The 19,533-nt window shown below is 61.0% G+C and overlaps 1 protein-coding gene across 3 annotated transcripts in view; it reads left to right on the top strand.

Moving 5' to 3' along the window:
- The window catches only part of PRDM16 (PR/SET domain 16), a gene marked incomplete at both ends in the record, with an annotated part of 319,466 nt that overhangs the window by 93,053 nt on the left and 206,880 nt on the right, over positions 1-19,533 (top strand). For all 3 annotated transcript variants that reach the window (XM_082834245.1, XM_082834246.1, XM_082834244.1), the window contains one exon: positions 12,465-12,814. In XM_082834245.1, the coding sequence (XP_082690371.1) occupies positions 12,465-12,814 (350 nt within the window). The remainder of the gene's footprint in view (positions 1-12,464; positions 12,815-19,533) is intronic.

Genomic DNA, 19,533 nt, shown 5'->3' with positions numbered 1-19,533 from the left:
CCCTGGACCGCTCTCTTCAGCTGTTTCTCTTTCGGGCAACACTTGTCCACTGGCATGGCCTGTGAATGGAGCCGCAGAGGCTGGGTCGGTGGGAACTAAGGAGATAAACGTGTCTATAAATAGTGCGGCGGCGTGGCCGGGGTGCTGGCTCGGCGTCGACCCGTTCCCCCTCGGCGGGGCCGCGCAGGCGGGGGGAACCGCAGCGGAGGACGCTCCGCCGGGTGCATGCTCCTCCCTCAGTGCCGGGGCTCGGCCTCATCCCCCCAAACCCCCAGCAGAGGCGGCTGACTAGGGCCAGGGCATTGTCCCCACCCCGGCCCACCCCTCAGCGTGCCTGTGGCCGTTGGGATCCCTTCTCCACGCCCGTCCTGGCCACGTGCTGCCCTTGGCACCTGAGCCACGTCCCTCGTGGGTCCCTCCTCCCTTCCTCTGTCTGGAGGGTCCAGAACTCCACAGCCCTTGGACCTTGAGGCCCCAGAAAACCTGGCTGAGCAGGGGAGGGGCCTGGGGACCCTCCAGCGGAGGAGGTGCCTCTGAAACCCAGCTTGGATGAGGGCGTCCCCAAACCCCAAATCCCAGAGCAGCCCCCCAGACTCAGAGAGCAAAGCCTCATTCACTGGGGAGCCTCCAAGGCCGTGCTGTCCAGCAGAATGGGGTCCCCTTTTCCTGAGGAGTGCGTGTGGGCACCGCGGGGCACAGAGGGACACTGGAGGAACAAGGAGCCCAGCGGTGCTGTGGGTCCTGCTGGCAGCTGGTGCGCCCTGTCCAGCATGGGGCCCCTGGCGATCGTGCGATGACAGTGTCCCCACGTCGGGGTGCGCTGGTACCTGGAACCTCTGGGCAGGTTGGATGTACCCGTCTTTCATGGGGGTGGGGGCTGAGGTCCAGAGAGCATCTGTAAGCGTATTGGAATGAGCGCCTGTCTGTGTTTATGGCACCTGAGAATCAGCCAGGACGGGGAGGGAGGGAGAGCCCAGGATCTGGGTGAGGGGCTGACGGACGGAAGCTGGTTTCACTTTGGGCGAACAGCCTGTAAGAACCTTCTCTCCTGTGGGCTACGGTGATGCTCAAAGCACTGTGGACTCAAACAGACCCTTGTGCATCCATGTTCACGGCAGCATCACTCACCATCACCAGAAAGGTGGAAGCAACCCAGGTGTCCATCGTCAGACGATGGAGAAACAAAATGTGGTCCATCCATACGACAGAATATTATTTAGCCTTAAAAAGGGAGGAGATTCTGACACCTGCTCAACGTGGATGGACCCTGAGGACACGATGCCGAGTGAAATAAACCAGACGTAAAAGGACAAATTCTGTGGGATCCCGCTTCTGTGAGGTCCCTGGAGGAGTCACACTCACAGAGACAGAAAGGAGGAGGGTGGGGCCTGGGGCTGGGGGAGGGGTGGGCAGTGAGTGTCTCATGGGGGCAGGGCGTCGGTTTGGGAAGATGAGAAAGTCCTGGAGATGATGGTGGTGATGTTTGCACAACAGCGCGCCTGTGCTTAATGCCACTGAGCTGTGCACTTATAAATAATTAAGGTGGTAAATGTTACGCTATGCATCTTTTATTTCAATTTTTGCAAGAGCACACTGTGGTGTTGCCAGATGTGAGGTTACAGAGTTGGTGTGCAGAGCCTACGTCCCTTGACATTTGGGGACGTCTTGGGGCCCAGGGCCCCTCTGGTGCATTAACAGTCTGGAGGTGACGGGTTAGGGGACACCCCCTGCTTGAGCCGCCAGCTCACACGGTGCTTAGCACAGGGGCCAGGGAGAGTCGGCGGTGATTTAGAAGAAAAACATGAGATTCGAGCAATCTGTGGGCTACCTCGCTGCCCCCGGGGCTCAGGGAAGTGGTATATTAACCAAGGAATAAAGGAGAGGAAGAAAAAAGGCCAAATCACATCTCTCTGAAACAAAGAGGCTTTTGACCGGGAACAAGCCTTGATCAAAATTACAGTGGCATCGCGAGTCATTCAGAGCCTGCCCGGGGCAACGGAGGCAGGGAGGAAATAGTGGATGCGGGGCCTGAAATAGGCACGCCAGAGCCGGAGTCCCCCGAGCATTGCGCGGAGAAATAATCGTCTTAGAATCATGCGCCGGCTTTAAGGAAGGCCAGGTGGTCTGGGCTGCCGGCAGAGCCCCTCACAGCCCTGTGGCCACTCGGCTGGGCCGTGGGGGTCTGGGGTGGGGCCTCCGAGGGCAGCGGGCTCCCGGAGCTGTCTCAGAGGCAGTCCCATGGCACGGGGGCCAGGCTGCCGACAGGATGCTGAGGAGGGCGCAGGGGCCCCGGGGGTTTGGGGTGGGTGTGACGCTCGCCCAGGGCCCACCCGCCGACCTCACGTGTGGGAGGGGAGGGCGGCAGGAGCAGGTCCTCTGGGTCCCCTTCTGGATTCACCTCTGTACCAGCTCTGGTCCTCCCAGACGTGCGGGGCTGACCCCGGGAGGTGACTCTGACCTTGAGGTCGGCTGAGCTTGGCAGTGGAGACTCGTGTGGGGACCAGGGCAGGGGTCTCACCTGCTGCTTTACCCTCTGGGCATCAGTTTCTTCGTCTGCAAAATGGGTAGATGGTGACCTGCTACTCGGTGCCACGGGTAGACTAAGAACAGAGGGCAGGCGGGGGGGCTTCTGTTGGGGGACCCTGTGAGACGTGACGGCAGCCCCGGGGCCACGTACCCTGGCTGGTCAGGGCCCTCCAGCCTTTTGCTCTATGTGCCTGCGCCTTTGTGTCTGTAACAAAGTACCCTCAACTGGGGGCTTCAAACGGCAGACGTTTACCGTCTCCCCTTTGGAGGCCTTGGTCATCACGTGGCCGTCTTCCCTGGGTGTCTCTCTGTGTGACTCTATCCCCTCTTCTTATCAGGATACCAGCCATTGGGTCAGGGCCGCCTTAATGACCTCATCGTAACTTGGTCATGCCGGCAGAGACCTTATTTACAGATCAGATCACATCCACAGGTACTGGGGGTTCGAACACCTGTACATCTCTTTTGGGGGCACAATTCAGGCCATGACGTCTTGGGGGTCACACCAGCTCCCGATGACCATCAGGTGACCAGAGGCAGTGGGGGCCGGTGGAGTAGCCAGCCAAGTCAGAGGCCTGGACCTGCCACCACCAGCTCAGGGTTTGAGACAAAAGAAGTGCACGTGTGTGGCAGCAGCCAGGAAAGTGGTTGCCGTCTTTTGTCAGGACGAGGAGAGGAGCGGGGAGCTTGCATCTTTCGGGGGAAGGTGTCCGTACCTCGGGCCCTCGCAGGAGTGGCTGGGACAGGGCGGTGAGACCCCAGGCCCTGCACCTTCCCGGTCTCTCCGGGCCCTGATGACAGTGCAGCTCCATTAGCCCGGCAGCTGGGGCTCGTGGCCTCCGGTCCCTGCAGGCAAGGTCCCCGGAGTGGGTTTGGAAATATAAACGGCCACCGACTGTTATTAATATTCAGCGTGTTTGCAGGAACGTCTTTTCCCGGTGCTATTAATCTGCCGCGTTAACAACAGCCGCGCTCTGCTCCGGGCTTAGCTCAGCGGTGACGGGCGAGGGGGAGGCCAGGAGCCAGGTGCCCGCTGTGGCCACAGCCCTGGGCAGCTCGGGCAGGCGGTGAGACCCCTGGTGGCCGCAGCCCTGGGCAGGGGCGTTCCTGGAATGGGGACTCTTAGTTCCTGTCTTAAAGCCAAGGTCCAGGGCTGGGGGAGGGGTCGCCGTGGTGGCTGCAGTTGATTAAAAGCTCGAGGACAATAGCGAGACTGACCCTGTCAATTCCCAGGTTTCTCTTTCTAGCAAACCGTTTCCGGAAGTGGGGCTGTGGCCCAAGGACCCTCCCACCGAGGAGGGGGCTTCGCCCGCCTGTTGCGCTGGACGGGAAGGTGGTTGCACCGAAATCCTGATTAGAAATCAGGGCATCTTATTTCACCGCCTGAGCCGGTGGCCCCCCCAGGCCCGGCTCATCTGATGCGCTCATCCCTCTGTCCCTCCCCTCCCACCCCAGCAGCAGCGAGATGGTCCTTGCGACAGTCACAGACCACGGGGACTTATAGGCTCTGGCGAAGAAGTTTGGGGGGGTCTCTGAGGGGCGCAGTACACAGCTCTCCTCTCTGCTTGATTCAAGAAGTGAAAGTCAGAGGATGGGAACCAAAGGCCCATCTTGTTTCTCCGAAAAGGTTCCGGTGGAAGGTGAGAGGGCCGGGCAGGCCTGCGGCTGAACCCCGGCATCACAGATGTGCCCCGCGACCCCTACGTTGCTGGACCAGGCATGCCACCCTGCGTGGGTGGAGGGAGGGATGCCCGGAACGAGCAGCAGAGACATCCGGCCCTCTTCCAAGAGGTGGGGTCTGGGCCTAGCAAGCCCAGCTATCGCCTTCAGAATAACCACTCAGACTTGAGCCTCCTGTTAAGGGGGCTTCATCTCGGGGAAGATCGTCCTTGCCCCCATCCCTTTATCCATCCATTCGTCCCCTATACACCCATCCATCCACTAGCTACCCATTGATCAATCTACCCACCAACCACCTATCCATTGATCCACCCTTCATCCCAACATCCATCCACCATCACCCATCCACCATTCGTTCATCCACCATTCGTTCATCCACCATCCATCCATCCATCCACCCATCCATCTACCATCTATCCATTTATCCACAATCCATCCACTATTATTCTGTCACCATCTATCCACCCACCACCCACCACCCACCATTATGCCACTACCCATCCACCACCCACCCATCCATCCACCATCCACTGACCACAATTCCACAATCCATCAATCCATCCACCATTTATCCATCTTCTTACTCATCTTTCCATCCCCCTCCCCTCCATTCATCCATGTGTTTATTCCTGAATTCATCCATCTATCCATCTGCCCATCCACTTATCCCTTCATCTACCCATGCACTGACCCAACCGTCCACCCATACATTTACCCATTCATTTCCTGTGTATCTTCTGTGGACACGAGGAAGGTCATCGCTAAAGGCTGGGCACTCTTTAAGGTGCATCTAGAGCACAGGGGTGGGAACACGGAGCTGTGTGATACGGGGTCTGAGCGCTTTAGATCAAGGCTGTCTAAACACCCCCAGCTTGGCCCTGGCTAACCGTGTGGCCTTGAGTAAGTCCTCACTGCCCGAGCGTCCCTCCCATGATGTACAAGACGGCTGAAGTCATATCTCCGCCTCCTCTCTGGGGCGTGGCGGGAATTAGAGTAACCGCAGCGCTGGCTGCGTGCTCCCGGAGCCCTGTCAGCACCTGTCACACACAGGCGGGCAGAACCGAGGCAGACAGTGTTCTGACCAGGCCCCCTGTGGTCCTGAGGTTGCTTTTGCAGTCTCTCCGGGACGGTCCTCAAGTTGCATGGGCGTGTGGCCAGCCAGGGATGTGCTGCCCAAGGGCTCAGGGCCGTGACCGGGTGGCTTGTCTGTTCTCCACTCGGCTTCGCCGCGACCACCATGTTCCTTTCATAAGTTGGACTGAACAGTAACTTTAATTCTTAAAAAAACATTTTTTTGAACAGTAAGTTTTAAATACTGCATTGACAGGCCTGGTGAAACTGATCACTACCTGGACATTCAAACCTGGAGTTGGCCGTGGGATTGGGGGTGCCCGTGCCCCAGCCTGCCTCTCCCTGGGAGAGACCATGGTCTGGGGTCCTTACTGTTGATGATACGACAGGGGATTCAGACCTGCGCCGCCACAGATCCCGGAGAGGGCACTTCCGGAAGGTCCTCGGCCCGGTGTCTGGTGGCCTCTGTGTAGGAGGCTTCCGTTGAAAGGGCCGGAGAAGCCTGGCCCAGCCCGTCTCACCGAGGTACAATGGAGTGTGTCCTGCATGGCCTGTGGGTCCCGTCCCTGCCGGCGACACCAGGAAAGGGGGAGCATTTGGACATGCTGTGGCAGCTCTCGTCCCCTTTCACCCCACAAAACTCGTTGGTAAAAGTAAGCGGCTCGTGTCTGCGGCTGGCCCTTTGCAGGCTGCTCTGCGAGCCGGGCAGCGGTAGGCTTTCGCTCCGTCCTTGGGAAGCCCTTGGCAAACCCCACCTCTCTGTCCAGCCTGGGTGGCTTGTGCGGTGGGTGGAATGAACCAGGCCGGGACGAGCTCTGCTGGGATGTGGCTCCTTTAACAGAGACTTCTTCCTCCAAGGGCTTCTGATGGACAACAGTCTGAGGTGCAGACTAGGCAGGGTTACCGGAGATGCGGTGACGGCGGCTTTTCTCCTGCTGCGTGGCGCATCTTCCGTTACTCACAGCAGGTCAGGGATGAATGAAACGGGGCCGTGTAGTTCGGTGCTGGTCCAGATTGCCAGGGAGAGCTCCTGGAAGGGTTAAGGCGACTTGCTCCCCTGTGCTGAGTCCCATCCCCCCATGCACTCTGATCCTCGGGGCTCTTCAGACGCGGCTGCCCCTCCCCCTTGCTGAGCTCCCACGGTGGTTCTCACGCTTGGCTCTCCAGCCCACTCAGCTTCAGGTTGGGCAGGTCTGGGTGGAGCCCAGGAGCGGCATCTCTAGAAGTGCCAGGGGGATGCCAGTGCCACTGGTCTGGGGACCCCGCTCTGAGGAGCCCTGAGCTAGAGGGGCCCCCCACATCCAGGCTGAGTCCTGCACGTGTGCACCGTGGCTGCCCTGCTCTGGCTGTCGGCGGGCAGTGGATGCGCAGAGGCCCCGCCCCCGCTCTGCCAGTCGCTCGCCTTCCAGACTGGACTCGGCCTTCTGGGCGACGCTCTGGGGGCCGCCCCAGCTGGTCTGTGTCCCGTGGGCAGCTCTGGCTGTGGAGCTTGCTGGGCCTTGGCCTGACCCCCAGCTGGATGCCACGCCGTAGGGTCCCATCTCCAGGGGCATTTGGGATCTGTCGTCATCTCCTAAACGCACCTGGGCTCCTTCAGACAAGGGGCCGCACCTGAGATCTGCTCCCAGCTCAGTTCAGCTCAGCGCCAACCTCACTCTGTCTGACTCAAGAAGTGTCCCTCGGCGCCCAGTCCCCGTGTGTCCTTGCGTCAGCGCTGTGGGACCCGGCTTACGTCTTTGCCGGGCAGGCAGGTCTCCCACGAGAACCCCACTCCTCCAAGAGGTCACAGGATGCAGCACGGCCAAGGGGGCTCCCGGCCCGGGGTCTGCACTGGGCCTCCTGGGGCTCCAGGAAGGGGGAGGCTCACGAAATGTACTGGGGGCCTGACCCGACCTGGGCATGGCCCTGACTGAGGAGGAGGTCTGTAAACTTCAGCCCCAGACGTGATCCTGGAAAGAGATGTGGGCGGCCAGCAGCTTCCGGGGAGCCAACGGAGACCTGAGCCTGGGCCTGGCCATCATACCACTCCCGCAAGTGTCACCGTCGCTGCCCAGGGCGGGTGCGTTTATTCTAACTTACATGGAGAAGGGGTCAGCTCCGGGAACCCAGCCACTTCCAGGGTGGCCAGCTGATAGCGGAGGGGCCGGCCCAGGCCAGGCTGCCTGGCCCTCCTCTGGGGATGAACACAGGAAGCGGTTCCATTGGCTCTGAGGCCTGAGCAGGGGGCAGAGCCTCCGGGGCTGGGGTCTGTGGAGTGACTGGGCCGGCTGCAGAGGGCAGGGAGGACCTCAGGCGCAGCCCGGAAGCAGGCGGCCATCTGGCCCACGAGTCCTCAGTGGGCAGGGCCGAGCATCCCAGGTCCACGGAGGGCGGGCCAAGGCCGAGGGCAGACAGCGAGGCGACCCCTCGGCACCTGGGTGGACTCCGCCGTGGACCGTCCTCCCCGCCGAGTTCCAGGTCCAGCACAGCCACCAGCGTGTCCCCTTCCTGGGCAGCTCGGCTCACGGGGGTCCAGGGGTCCCTCTTTTCCCACTCGTGCAAGGTTATCTTCTGCCTGTTGGGGGGTAGTAGTCCCCCCCAGCCCCATTCAGAGTCAGCATCAAGTTGGCTAAGGGTAATTTGCTTTTGACCCACCGACCCCGAGACGATTGCTGCGTAGGCTATGCTGGGGGGAGGGGGCGCTCGGGCCCACAGGTCAAGCTGCCTCGTCCCGCAGGCTGGGCCCCCAGGCCACGTGTCGCCCCGCAGGAGCCTCTGCAGCCACTTTGCCTTCTTGTGACATTCACACGCCCACTTACGCTTCTAAACCCAGTGATGTGGGCGAGACACAACTGAACCGGCAGGGAGACCCGGACCTGGAAGCATTTTCAGTGTTACCCCAAGGCGCTACCTGTGTGTTCTGTTTGCATTGAGGGTGTTTCTCTTTCGGGGGAGGAAAGGAGGGTCTCACAGCATGTGCTGGGGGTGCAGGGGAGGAAGCTCTGTGGCATTTGTGGGGTGAGGCCCAGCCGTCATCAGGCTGAGCTCACCTCTGGGCCCAGACGGCTTCTTCCAAGCACACCGTCCCCTGTTCCTGGTGCCTCTGCCCTGGCATCTGTGGGGTGATGTGTAGCACCCCCGCCCCAAATGAGACGCTCCACCTGGACCAGGGGGGTGTCAAGGGGCAGCCTGACAGGTCATAGGTTGGGGTCTGCACCCCAGGACAGGGCTGGCCCAGGAGGCTGGGTGCAGGTGTTTTTAGGGAGGAGCGTTGAAGCATCTTCTTCCAATAACGGCCAGTCTTCTGACAAGCACGTGATGTTCTGTCCACCCTGACACCTGACCTCTCTGCAGACTACAGTACGACGGCCCCCAGAGACCCTCCCGGCCGCCCCTCTGGTGGAGGTGGGAGGGCGGCCCCCACACGGGGCGTTTTCCTCCCTTCCTCTTGGGGGTCTCCGGGCAGAGGCAGCCACGTTCCGCCACCTACAGGGCCGTGTGGAGGCAGGGGGCTGGCTGAGGTCGCCTCGAGCCTGTTGTCAGGATCCGTTGCCCCTTCTTTACATGCACACTGCACACACACGTGCGCGCACTCACACACGCTCACATGTACACACGTGCATGCACGCATCCTCTTCCACACACCCACCCACTCACTCCTGGCTCCTGGCGGCGGCCCACGGCCTTCCCTGTGCCCTGCATGGTTTGAGGGCTTCTCCTACAAATCCTGCCACACGATAAAGGAGGAAGCAGAGCAAAGCACACAGGGACTCAGAGAAGCCCGCCTCGCATGCCCCCGGCTGCAGATCGAGGCTTCAATCGGCCTGATTCCAGGGTTACAAGCAACCAGGAGCTGCAGCTTCGGGGAAGGGCCGGGGGTCTTTATGGCCCCCTCCCGGGATACTGCTCGTTTAGCCATGGCAGGGCTGCCAGCCCCACGGACGGGACTGGAGGGACCCTCTGCCCCCGCCCGTCAGGCACAGTGGTGCTCGTTGGGGGCCTTCTCTCTCTCCAGACCCTGAAACCCTGGCCGTGGGTTTGACGTTTGGATGGGACTCTCTGGGGGTGGAGGGGCGGCTTTAGGGACCTGGGTGAGAGAGGGCAGACAAGCCTCCAGTGGGGTTTCGGCATGAAGTCCGCCAAGAGCCTGCCGCCCTGGCTGGGCCCCGGCCCCGGTGGCAGGGGCCCTGTGGCCTGACTGCCGTGGCCGTGGCTCAGGGTCGCTCCGTGCCTCTCCTCTCCCTCCTGTCGCTGCCTGCACCCTCCCCTCCCCTCTCCTCCCCGTTTTTATTATTTGGGTGGATCTCCCAGGAGAAATTTTGGGGATGATGGACTCAGTCATGAGCCCTGAGCCTGAAACGACCACAGAGCCCCAGTGAAGGACCTTGGTCTCCTCGTGAGTAAATAACACGCCACGGCACAGCCTGGGTTCCCGAGGTCACGAAAAGCTCGTGTTCCCGGCACTGCATTCCGCCCCTCCGGAGAGCACTGGCTGGGAATGTGACGGTGGTCACAGGCCTGGGTGGCAGGGGGCGGGGGCCGGGGGCAATGATGCCCCCTCCCTGGAAATGCCCGCCAGCCCGGGGCTGAGGGGCTCCTGCTGGGCCACCCGTCCCGAGGGCAGTCCGGCTGGGGCACTGGACCGAGGGAGGATGCTCTTTCCATCCAGCCTCCCAGCTGCTCGGGGACCCGGGGTCGGGGGGACAGTTTGTGCTGGTCCTGCACGGGCTCCAGCAGCATCTGAGCTGCTTCCTGCTTCTTGCAGGGCCTGGGGGGCTGCTCAGCGCACCTCCTTTTCTCCAGATGTTTTCTGCGCGCCCTTAGGCCTCCTCTCAGCCACGTCTGAAAACAGAGGGCCCCCCCTCCCCACCAGCAGTGGGGCAGCCGAACGAGACCTGGGCTTTCCTGGCGGCTCCGGGCAATCACTTAACCTTGGTGACTGCGGTGGGTGGGAGGTGGGCGACGCACAGCCTTCCTTTAATCAGCAGGAAACACCACCTTTCCCTCCTAAGCTGTTTGCTTGGCCAGTAAATCAAACGTGCCCTTCAAGCGCTGATTTTCCTCCAGAAGGTGACGAGTTTGGGGAAGTCGAATTCAAACAGAAAGAAAACAAAACACAACAAAACAAAAAACAACCCAGGAAAACAAAAAGAGCCCTGAGGTGGATGTGCACGGGACGGGGACACGTCCCTGCTCTCTGCCCAGCGCCCTCACACGCACAGAGCTGGACTCCTCACCGGCCCAGAAGCAAAGGCATCAGACCCTGGAGGGGTCAGGGAGCGCGCTGGGGGGTCCTACCTGAGTCTGCTGGGAGCTCTGTGCAGTCACCAGTTCACATGATAAGGTGGCACGTTAATTATCCCCGCGATACACCTTGGTGCGCGCGCAGCCCCAGGAAGGGTCGGGGTGTTCTTTCAAACCTAAACAGCCTCGGGTCCCCAGGATGGGGGAGCGACAGCGGCCGTTCCGTTGTTGCATTTTTGAAAGGATTCTACGAGTCAATTAAAAAGGAACCATTGGCCACATAAAACATAATAATTACTTCTGTGAATACTGCTAAATTAAATAAGTGTTATTCCCCCCCCCCCCTTTTTTTTAAGACTTCGGTTTCTTTTGAAAGAAAACATTTTGTTACTTCTCCGTTGGATCTGAGGTCATCTTACTCGTACTGAAAAGTTCCCGTCTCCCTGGAGACGACCCTTTCAGGAGCAGGGAGGGGGCCGTGAGACGGGGGCCAAAGTGACCACAGCCTTTGGGTCACTTTCTAAGGTTTTCAAGTCCCAGAAGGAGGGACTTGGGCAGAAGCATCTAGATCAGAGGTCAGCGGGCTCCGAGCCACGAGCGATCCGCCCGCGCGCCTCCCACCCCCGGGCCTCCCCTCTCCTCCTCCCACTCTCCTCTGACTTCGTTAATTTTATTGCGGGAAACTCACAGCATACAAAAGCGAACCATTTTTAAAGTGCACAACTCAGGGACACGGGGCACGGTCACCAGGGTGTGCAGTCGCCCCCTCCGTCTGGTCCCAGACACCCCCCCCCCCGAGGAGGCCGCGTGCCAGTCGGTCGGCCACTCTCGGCCCCACACGGATCCTGTCCCTGCGGATTTGCTTTTTCTGGACGTTTCACATAAATGGAGCCGTAGGACGCGTGGCCTCTTGTGTTCAGCCTCCTTCGCTCTGAGGGTCGTTTGCAAGGCGCACCGTGTGCAGCCCGTGTCCGTGACCCTCTTCTCTTTTCCATATTGTCAATATTCTGCTGTGTGGCTGGGCCACACGCGTTGGTCCCCTCGTCTGTGGATGGACACTCGGGTTGCCCCTCCCTCGAGGGGCTGTGGGTTAACGCTGCCGGGAATCCTCACCCCTCGGCCTCCCTGTTTTCCACTCTCGGGTCGATACCGAGGCGAAGCCGCTTTCCTCGCTGCTGGACCTGCCTGCTTGCTCTGTCTCTCCCCCGCCCACTCCGTTATCTTTTCTGTGCCTCGGGCCACCCTTGGGTGAACTCCTAGGTGGCACTGTTTTGGCACCAGCTGTCTCTTGGGCTGGACCCCGAAGAAAGGCCCACAGCAGACAGACAAGCCGGGGACCCTTTTGCTCAGTCCCATGACCTGCCACCCCAGGGGTCCCATACTCATGACCTCAGCAGGTCTCTGTCCTAACCTGCCATGAGTTCATCGGGAACTCCCAGGAACTCTCCCCAGGGCCCAGCCGGCCCCATGAGCTGCCCAGAGCAGCCCAGGTATTGGGGTAAATTTCACAGTAACCCCAATTCGGAGTCCTCCCAAGAACGTGGGGCTTGCCCCCATTCCCTAATTTCCAAGGCTGCGGACACAAAGCGGTCCCAGAAGGAATGCCTTGCCGTCAGCCCCGGGCTGGGTGTCTGGTGTGTCGGCTTCCCCCACCGCCCCCGACCTGTGGAGCGTGGGCGCCTCCTTCCCTCCTGTCCTAACGCAGAACGGGCGAGCGTGTCCTCGGGCTGCCACCGGGGCCTCGGGGAGCCCCCCAGGGGTCTGCGTTGCTCCCCAAGACGCTGCTGGAACAGTCCCCTGGGAGCCCCTAGCAGAGGCCGTGCCTCCCAGGCAGGGGTGGAGACCGGGTGACCCCTGGGCCTCTGACGCCCTTGGTTCTGTTTGTCCCATGTCCCAGGTGGTCCCCGAGCCTTGAGCCCTGGGAAGCCGAGCTGCAGAGCCTGACGCTGCCTTGTCTCCTCCAGGTGACGGCGACATTGTAAATAACATGTACGGGCCGGACCCCGACCTGCTGGCTGGCGAGAGCGCCGAGGACGAGACCGAGGACAGCATCATGTCCCCCATCCCCATGGGGCCGCCGTCCCCTTTCCCCACCAGCGAGGACTTCACGCCCAAGGAAGGCTCGCCCTACGAGGCCCCCGTCTACATTCCTGAGGACATCCCCATCCCACCGGACTTCGAGCTCCGCGAGTCCTCTATCCCCGGGGCCGGCCTGGGGATCTGGGCCAAGAAGAAGATGGAGGTCGGGGAGCGGTTTGGCCCGTACATGGTGGCGCCCCGGGCCGCGCTGAAGGAGGTGGACTTCGGCTGGGAGGTGAGCTCTGTCGTGCAGGGTGACTGATCGCGGCCATTTATCTCGTGCTCCATCTGTTTATAAAGCCGGGTGAGCTGAGCCGCCGGGGGCAGGAGGCTGGGTAGGAGAGAGCGTTCGAATGTCACATTTCCCAGGCTTATTTTATCCTGCGGCTTGCATGACGCGACTCCGAAAACACCAGAGGGCCTCGTAGCTGCCTGGCAGCCCCCGTCCGCTGTGCCCGCTCTCTTCCCGGAAATGTGTCTTTAATGAGCTCATGTCTTAAACCCCCCGAGCTTCCCGTCTGGATCTTAGGTGCTAAGGCTGCAATCTCGGCAGAACCTCAGAGATGGATGGCCTCTCCCAGAACAGGAGTCTCTGCCCCCGGGAAAGCCCCTCAGATGGGGGCCCACCTCCGGGCAGGAGCAGCCAGGGGCAGCTTGTAAAACGTGCCTGGTGGCCGCGCTGCCACAGATGCCCCAGGCACGTCCATGCCAAGGGCCTCCTGCCCGGGTCAGCGGGCTCCCTGAGAGCAGCCCGCGCTTCTCAGACGAGCGGGGACAGAGAGGCGCACCTTGTGGCTAACATTTCCCTGGCGACCTGGGCCTGGCTCGAGGGTCCTGGAGCCCATGTGCGGTCAGGAGAGGGAGGCCGGTTAGGTGGGGGGCGGCCGCTGACACCCACAAAGACGGCCCTCCCTCTGGAGGTATCCTGCTCGGGCCACGAGCGTCGCTGGGCCCCAGTGGGGGGGCTTTCAGGGTGGTCTCAGAAGGCCCGTGGGCCCCACAGGCGCGCTCTCCCCTCTGGTCCTAGCCTTTCTGCTGGCTCCACAGGGCCAATGCTCGGTGGTATTCTTGGCAGGGACCCTGCCTGGACGGAAAATGCAAATGCCAACGCAGATTCCTTCTGGGTGTTTCACAACTTCCAAAAGTGCTTGGACGGAGGTCAGTTCTAGGAAGGGGCGCGCTGTCCAAGGAGGGAAGAGGGCCTTGTGTGGCCGGCAGCCGTGTCCCCTACAGTGGACCAGGGCAGCGGGGGTCAGGGGAGCCGACTCCCCGCAGCTGCTCCGTGGCTTTGGAGAAGTTCCCAAGCTGTGCGTCTCGGCGTTCTGTGTACAGCAAGGGGCGAATCTGGATCTGTCTTTCCCCTCTCATGAGTCTTTACAGCTTGGAAGGCTGCCTTGGAGCCTCCGCTGCTCCCTAGAGATGTGCACGGCCTCTTCCTAACCCCTGGGAAGCTCCTGGACCCCCCGCAGCCCTTGAGCATCTCCCCCGGGCCCGTCAGCTTTGGAAACCCCCCGTAAAGGTCAAAGAGGCTGCCTGAGTCGGTGCACGTGCTGGTGGCAGTGGCCGCAGACCTGAGACCGCCATGCCCTTCACAAGGACACGGGGGTGCCCCGAACGCAGGACGCCCCCGCTCTCCAGCAAGCTGGTGGAGTGTGGCTTGTGGTAGCACATGGAGTGTAGACATCAGGGGACACAGAAGCCCCCTACCGGGTGCCAGCTGACAGCCTGAGCTCTGTAGACTTGGAAGGTTTAGAGGGGTAGTGGGTTGGCCAGATGGACGGAAGAGCAGGCCAGCCAGAATTCACAACGGTCCAGAGTGGGGGAGGCCGCCGCTTGGCCAGCTGGACCGTGCCCTGCTGTCCCCAGGCGCCCGACGCCGTGTGTGCCTCTCGAGGTCGGGTCACCTGCAGAAGCGGCCGGCCAGCTGGGAGCAAGGTGAGGTGGGAGGTGAGGGGTTGGGAGGTGCGGCCCTCCTGGAGGCAGGTCGTGTGCTCTTCGGAGACCCACAGGGTGGCCCTCGCTGGGCCGAGGAGAGCATCTTCGGACAACGTGACAGGTAAGTGGTTTGGGCTGTTCAGTGGCTTTTTGCAGACGGCCTGTCCTGTCCTTCCCGCCTGGCTGTTCGGAAGGAATTTACGGGTGTTGTGTCGCGTGCTCGGAAAGGCCTGGACTATTGAATTAGGAGGCGCCTTCAGATGCTGCAGGGTAAACGGACCCTACGGGTAGGCGATGGGTGACCTTGAGGCAACCTGGCTCTTGTCTGCTCTGATGCAGGCCTCTGTTTGCTCTATTTTTAAAGAAACAGCCCGTATCGCCGCCGCCCTGGGTGCCGGGCCTGGTACGGGCCGTGGCTCTTATCTGCCCGGTGGTGCCTGTTGACTTTGCGATATCACTTGTCCTCCGTGTACGTGCGGAACGCTCCCCTCCACGGCACCTCCCCCGACAGCGCCTTGATTCTGGGGCCGTGACCTGACCGCCGCCTCCCCCCGGAGCCAGCCGTGTCCACGTCCTCACGTAGAGTTCCAGACGCGCCGGCGGGATCTGACTTTGTTTCCTCGGCGAGTCCGGGCCCTGACCACCTGCTCTGGGCTTCGCGGCCTCCTGTCCCGTCCCGTCCAATGCGGTCGTGAGCAGCTGTCTGTGTCACCGTCATCGTGGCCGAGCCCCAAGGGCAGAATCGGGCTGGAAGGAGGGGGAGGACGAAGTAGGCACCCCGAAAATCAGGGCGAACCCGCTTTTGCTTGAAATAAATCATAAGGTCGAGGCGGTTTCTTTCTAGCACCGTGGGTCTCTGGGGTGGAACTCAAAGAGCCTCACGCGCATCCTGAAACAGGCGACCGATGTGTCACTTTGTTTCTGTGCCCTGCTCGAGTGTGACAGCGTCTGGACCAGAGGAGCGGCGGCTGCTGCCCCTTCAAGGGCAGGCGTGGTCCTCGCCTTTGCTCTGCTGCAAACAGGGCTCGAGATTAGGGGCGGAAAGCGCAGCCTCCAGAGCCTGGATCCTTCTGTGGCTCCGGACCGCAGAAGGGTCTCCAGCGAGCCCCGGAGTCCCGAGGTGAGGCCGCTGGCCACGCCCCCATATGCCCCTGCTGGGACACTGTCCCCGGGCCTGCGGCCAGCTCAGCCCAGAGCAGGCCTGGCGACCAAGACAATCGCTAGCAACACGTCAGGGCCTAAGTGTCACAGCCAAGGAGGCCAGGGCAGACGCAGGACCGCCAGAGGCAGGTCCCAGGGACGATACGCAAAGGCCTGCAGTCCGGTCCCGAGTCGTGTGTGTCGATGCTGGGTCTCATGCTGGTAATGAAGCTTCGTAAATCAGGTTGATTCGGTTTTACTACAATTTACATGACGTTTAGTTCCCGGAGAAGAAAGAACAGGTAATGACGTTGGAGCGAAGGTGGCAAAGGAGCTCTGAGGGGGAGCCTGGGGGGATCTGGATCCCTGGGGGGCGGAGGGTGGTGGGAGCGTTTTGTGGCCTGGCCGGGCTCGCAGTGTGCTTGTTCCTGTGAGGTCTGGTGTTGGGGTCCAGCAGGGGAGGGGGGTCCAGAGACAGCCCCTTGCAGGCACAGGGTGGGTGTCCCTCGGAGGACGGGCTCAAAATCAAGGTCAAACCGATCGTTCCTACCCTCCTTTTGGTACACCATGGAAACAATTTTCTTTCTACCCAGAGAACAGAATTCCTATCGCGGACCATTCCATTGAACTAAAATCCAAGGGTCCCACCTCCTTTTCTCTTTTTGTGGTGCACACGGTTTCCGGTGACACGATGCCTCTGTCCCTGCTAGGGCAGCATGAGTGACCTGGCATTTTCAGGGTCAAGGTGGCAGGAGCAGCCTTGTTTCATGTAGGAATTTTACTTGAGCAAAATGGGGAGGTGCGTGTGTGCCCCGCGGCTGGCACCCTCCCCCCTCTGTTCATCTGCCCTTCCTCCCCATGTGGGCGTCAGGAACATTCAATGACTCTAAACCTTCCCCCACTCCCACCGGGTGCTTTGGGGGACACCAGGAAGTGACCCCCTGTCATTTTGGAAGAAAGCATAGATGGGCTCTGCGAGCTCCCCGGACCTGGCAGCCGCATCCTTGGACGCAGATGGGAGCGTGGGGTGTGTGGAAACGGCCCCCGTGGGCTCCATCTCAAAGGAAGGTCGTCTGTCCTCGTGCCCGGGAGGCTGCTCGAACTCCCGGACCCCTCCCCCCAGACACAGCCTGCCCAGAATAAATCACCCAGTGATTGCATTTTATTGCCCTGGGGTCTGAAAAACAATGATTTTGATCATTTGTTGAGTAAATCAGGACATTTATCATCGTGCTGTTTATTTTGCTAATTAAGAGGTGGCTGCGAGCAACAGCCAGAGGGAGCTGGGCTGTGGCGCCCTCTCCTCAGAGGCGCCACCTGCCCCCAAGGCGGGGCCCTGCAGCTGTGCTGGTCTCCACGGGGAGGTGGCAGGAGTGGTTTGCACACCGCAAGCACCCGGTTCTGTTTGTTTCCTGGTGCAGCGCTTGTCTCCCCCAGAAAGGCAGGCTCTCCGGTGCCCAGAGCTTTGCCCAGCCTGTAGCTGGCACTCAAGCATCATCTGTCAAAAAAAAAATGCGTCTGCCTCTGTTTAAGGGGCTGGTGGAAAACGTTAACGTGAATTGATGGGGCTTCAATTATCTGAAGAACTGACTTGAGTGGATTACCTCATCCCCTTGGCTGTAGTTCCTGAATATTAATATACGTGTTCATTTGCTCAATCAACAAATGGCCGTGTCTGGGCCAGGGCCTGTGGGAAGCTCCAGGGTCACCGGGGGAGTTGCCCCAAGGCCTCAGGCTGCCCTGTCTCTCGGGTGCTACCATCACAGGGCCCCCAAGCCAGCCCCTCTGGGGTCCAGGGCTCCCCCTGCATGGCTCTGGCGAGGGCCAGGACCCACCGGCCACCCCCGAGGACCACGGGCTGCCAGCACATCCCGAGATGCTAGGGCAGGGGATGCTCCAGGCAAAAACTGCTACCCAGCCGCGCACGCTCAGATTATGAGACGTTGCTGCTTATGTAAGACTGGCTGAGACCAAATTCAGTGCGACACGGGGGGGGCAGGAGCTCCTGGGCGGGGCTGGCCTCTGCGCCCTGGCACCTGCCCCAGCCTGGCCGGGAGTCACGTGGGCACCTCAGCGCTGGCCCCAGGTCTCCGTGGGGAATGGGCCTCCCCTTCTTTCTTCTCCTGCATTTACACCCTCACGCTCTGGCCTCAAGGACCCTGTCCTCTTTCCTGCTGAACTCACCACACACCTGAATGTGAGCACGATTCACCAGCACCCCGGGGGCTCCCTGCCCCCAGGGCCATCAAGGCCTGGGCTCAGGCAGCAGTGACTCCTGTTATAACCAAGCACCCACCTCCCCCCGGGACAGAGTTCCTGAGGCTCTTGGGAATGGGCTTCGATTCTCTCTAGTCCCTGCCGCATAAGGACCAAACGAGAAATCCCGTCCACCGGGAGACAGACACGTGCTGGACTTGTCACCTGAAAGATCCAGGACGCACCTGGTAGCCCCGGAAGCCTGCGCTTCCCAGCGCCCTGCCCCCTGCACTGACCTCCTGGTGCTGTGGGCGCCCGTCCGGCCTCAAAAGAGCTGAGGCAGCCAGCGCCCCTATGGCCAGGCCTGGCCGTTCCCCAAGGCTCAGGAAGGAGGTGCTCATCCTCCAGGAGGAACAGCAACAGTGGCGGCTGGTCTGCACCTGCAGGCATGTCATTCGCCAGCAGCCCTGTGGAAACAGAGCTGGTGTCCAGCCGGCGGGCACCTCCTCTGTGGCCCTGAACTGCCGACAGCCACAGAATCCCCGGCTCTTTCAGCCCCAGCCCACCCGTGGATGGACCTGTGGCCCCAGGACAGTGAGAGAGGAAAGCTGGGCTCAGCAGCCCCCCACTGCTCCAGGTGACCCCGAGAGGAGGGTCATGCAGCCTGGGAGGAGGGACAAGCCCTGGCTCTAGACAGCGTCTGCTAAGTTTGCAGAGCAAAATGTGACAGCTGGTACTTGAAGGTCAGGACTGCCCTTCAGACGTTTCCCGAGCGTCTGAGACCTGAGAGCAGAGGTCTCCATCCGAGGGCCTCACACGGAATCGCCTGGAGCATCAGAAAAGCAGGTGCCCAGACCTCACCCGAGAGACGCCAGGCTTTGGCCAGATGAGGGACTAGCCGTGTCTGTTTTGCCCAGGACTGTCCTGGTTTTGAACCAAAAGTCCCAAGAAACCTCCCTGAGCACTGGGTTTGTGAAAACTTCTAGGAAATTAGAACGTGCCGTGGGGGTGAGAATAGCCAGTCTGGAAATAAGGAGAAGTGGGGGATCCTTCCGGACCTCCAGCATCTGCACCAGGGGCCCCGGGAGGCAAGGGGGATGATTTGGGTCGGGTCGCTGGGGGCATCCAGATACTCCGCCAGCGATGCTACTGCGGGGAACGGCTTGTCCCAGAGCCACCCCTGCGGCCCGAGTACCGGTGGCCGTGCTCCGTGCTGCACACACACACGAGCACACTTCCTACCCTCTCCCTTCCACGTTCATCCTGGTGCAAGGATCACACTTCAGCCTCTTCCGTGCATTCTCCACCCTGAAGCCCGCGGGGCAAGTGCTCTCGGGCCATGCCGAGGCAATGCTTCTTTGCTGCTTTGTTTTTGGGTCTTAGACCATCTTGCTGTGTTTACTCTTGGAATTCCAGCCGTGCGGGAAAGCCTGTTGGGGAAGGGGGCCAGGACCGTCTCCACTGTAAAGGCTGGGCCTCTTGCTGGTCTGACGGCCTCACTCACAGGGCTTGGTATTCTCAGTCCCCAGTCTTTTCTGTCCTTTCTCTCCGTGGCACCAGGTTACACACTGGGACCATCCCGGCAGCATCCCGCCCCCCAGGGACACGGGAGCCCGGAGTCTCCCTTTACTTTGCCCTCCTCTGCCCAGCCGGCTAATTCACCCCTGACACTGACCCTCCTTC

The sequence above is a fragment of the Leucopleurus acutus genome (genome assembly GCF_964270905.1).
Source record: "Leucopleurus acutus genome assembly, chromosome: 2".
Taxonomy (NCBI): Eukaryota; Metazoa; Chordata; class Mammalia; order Artiodactyla; family Delphinidae; genus Leucopleurus; species Leucopleurus acutus.
This window is presented reverse-complemented; position numbering and strand designations above follow the sequence as displayed.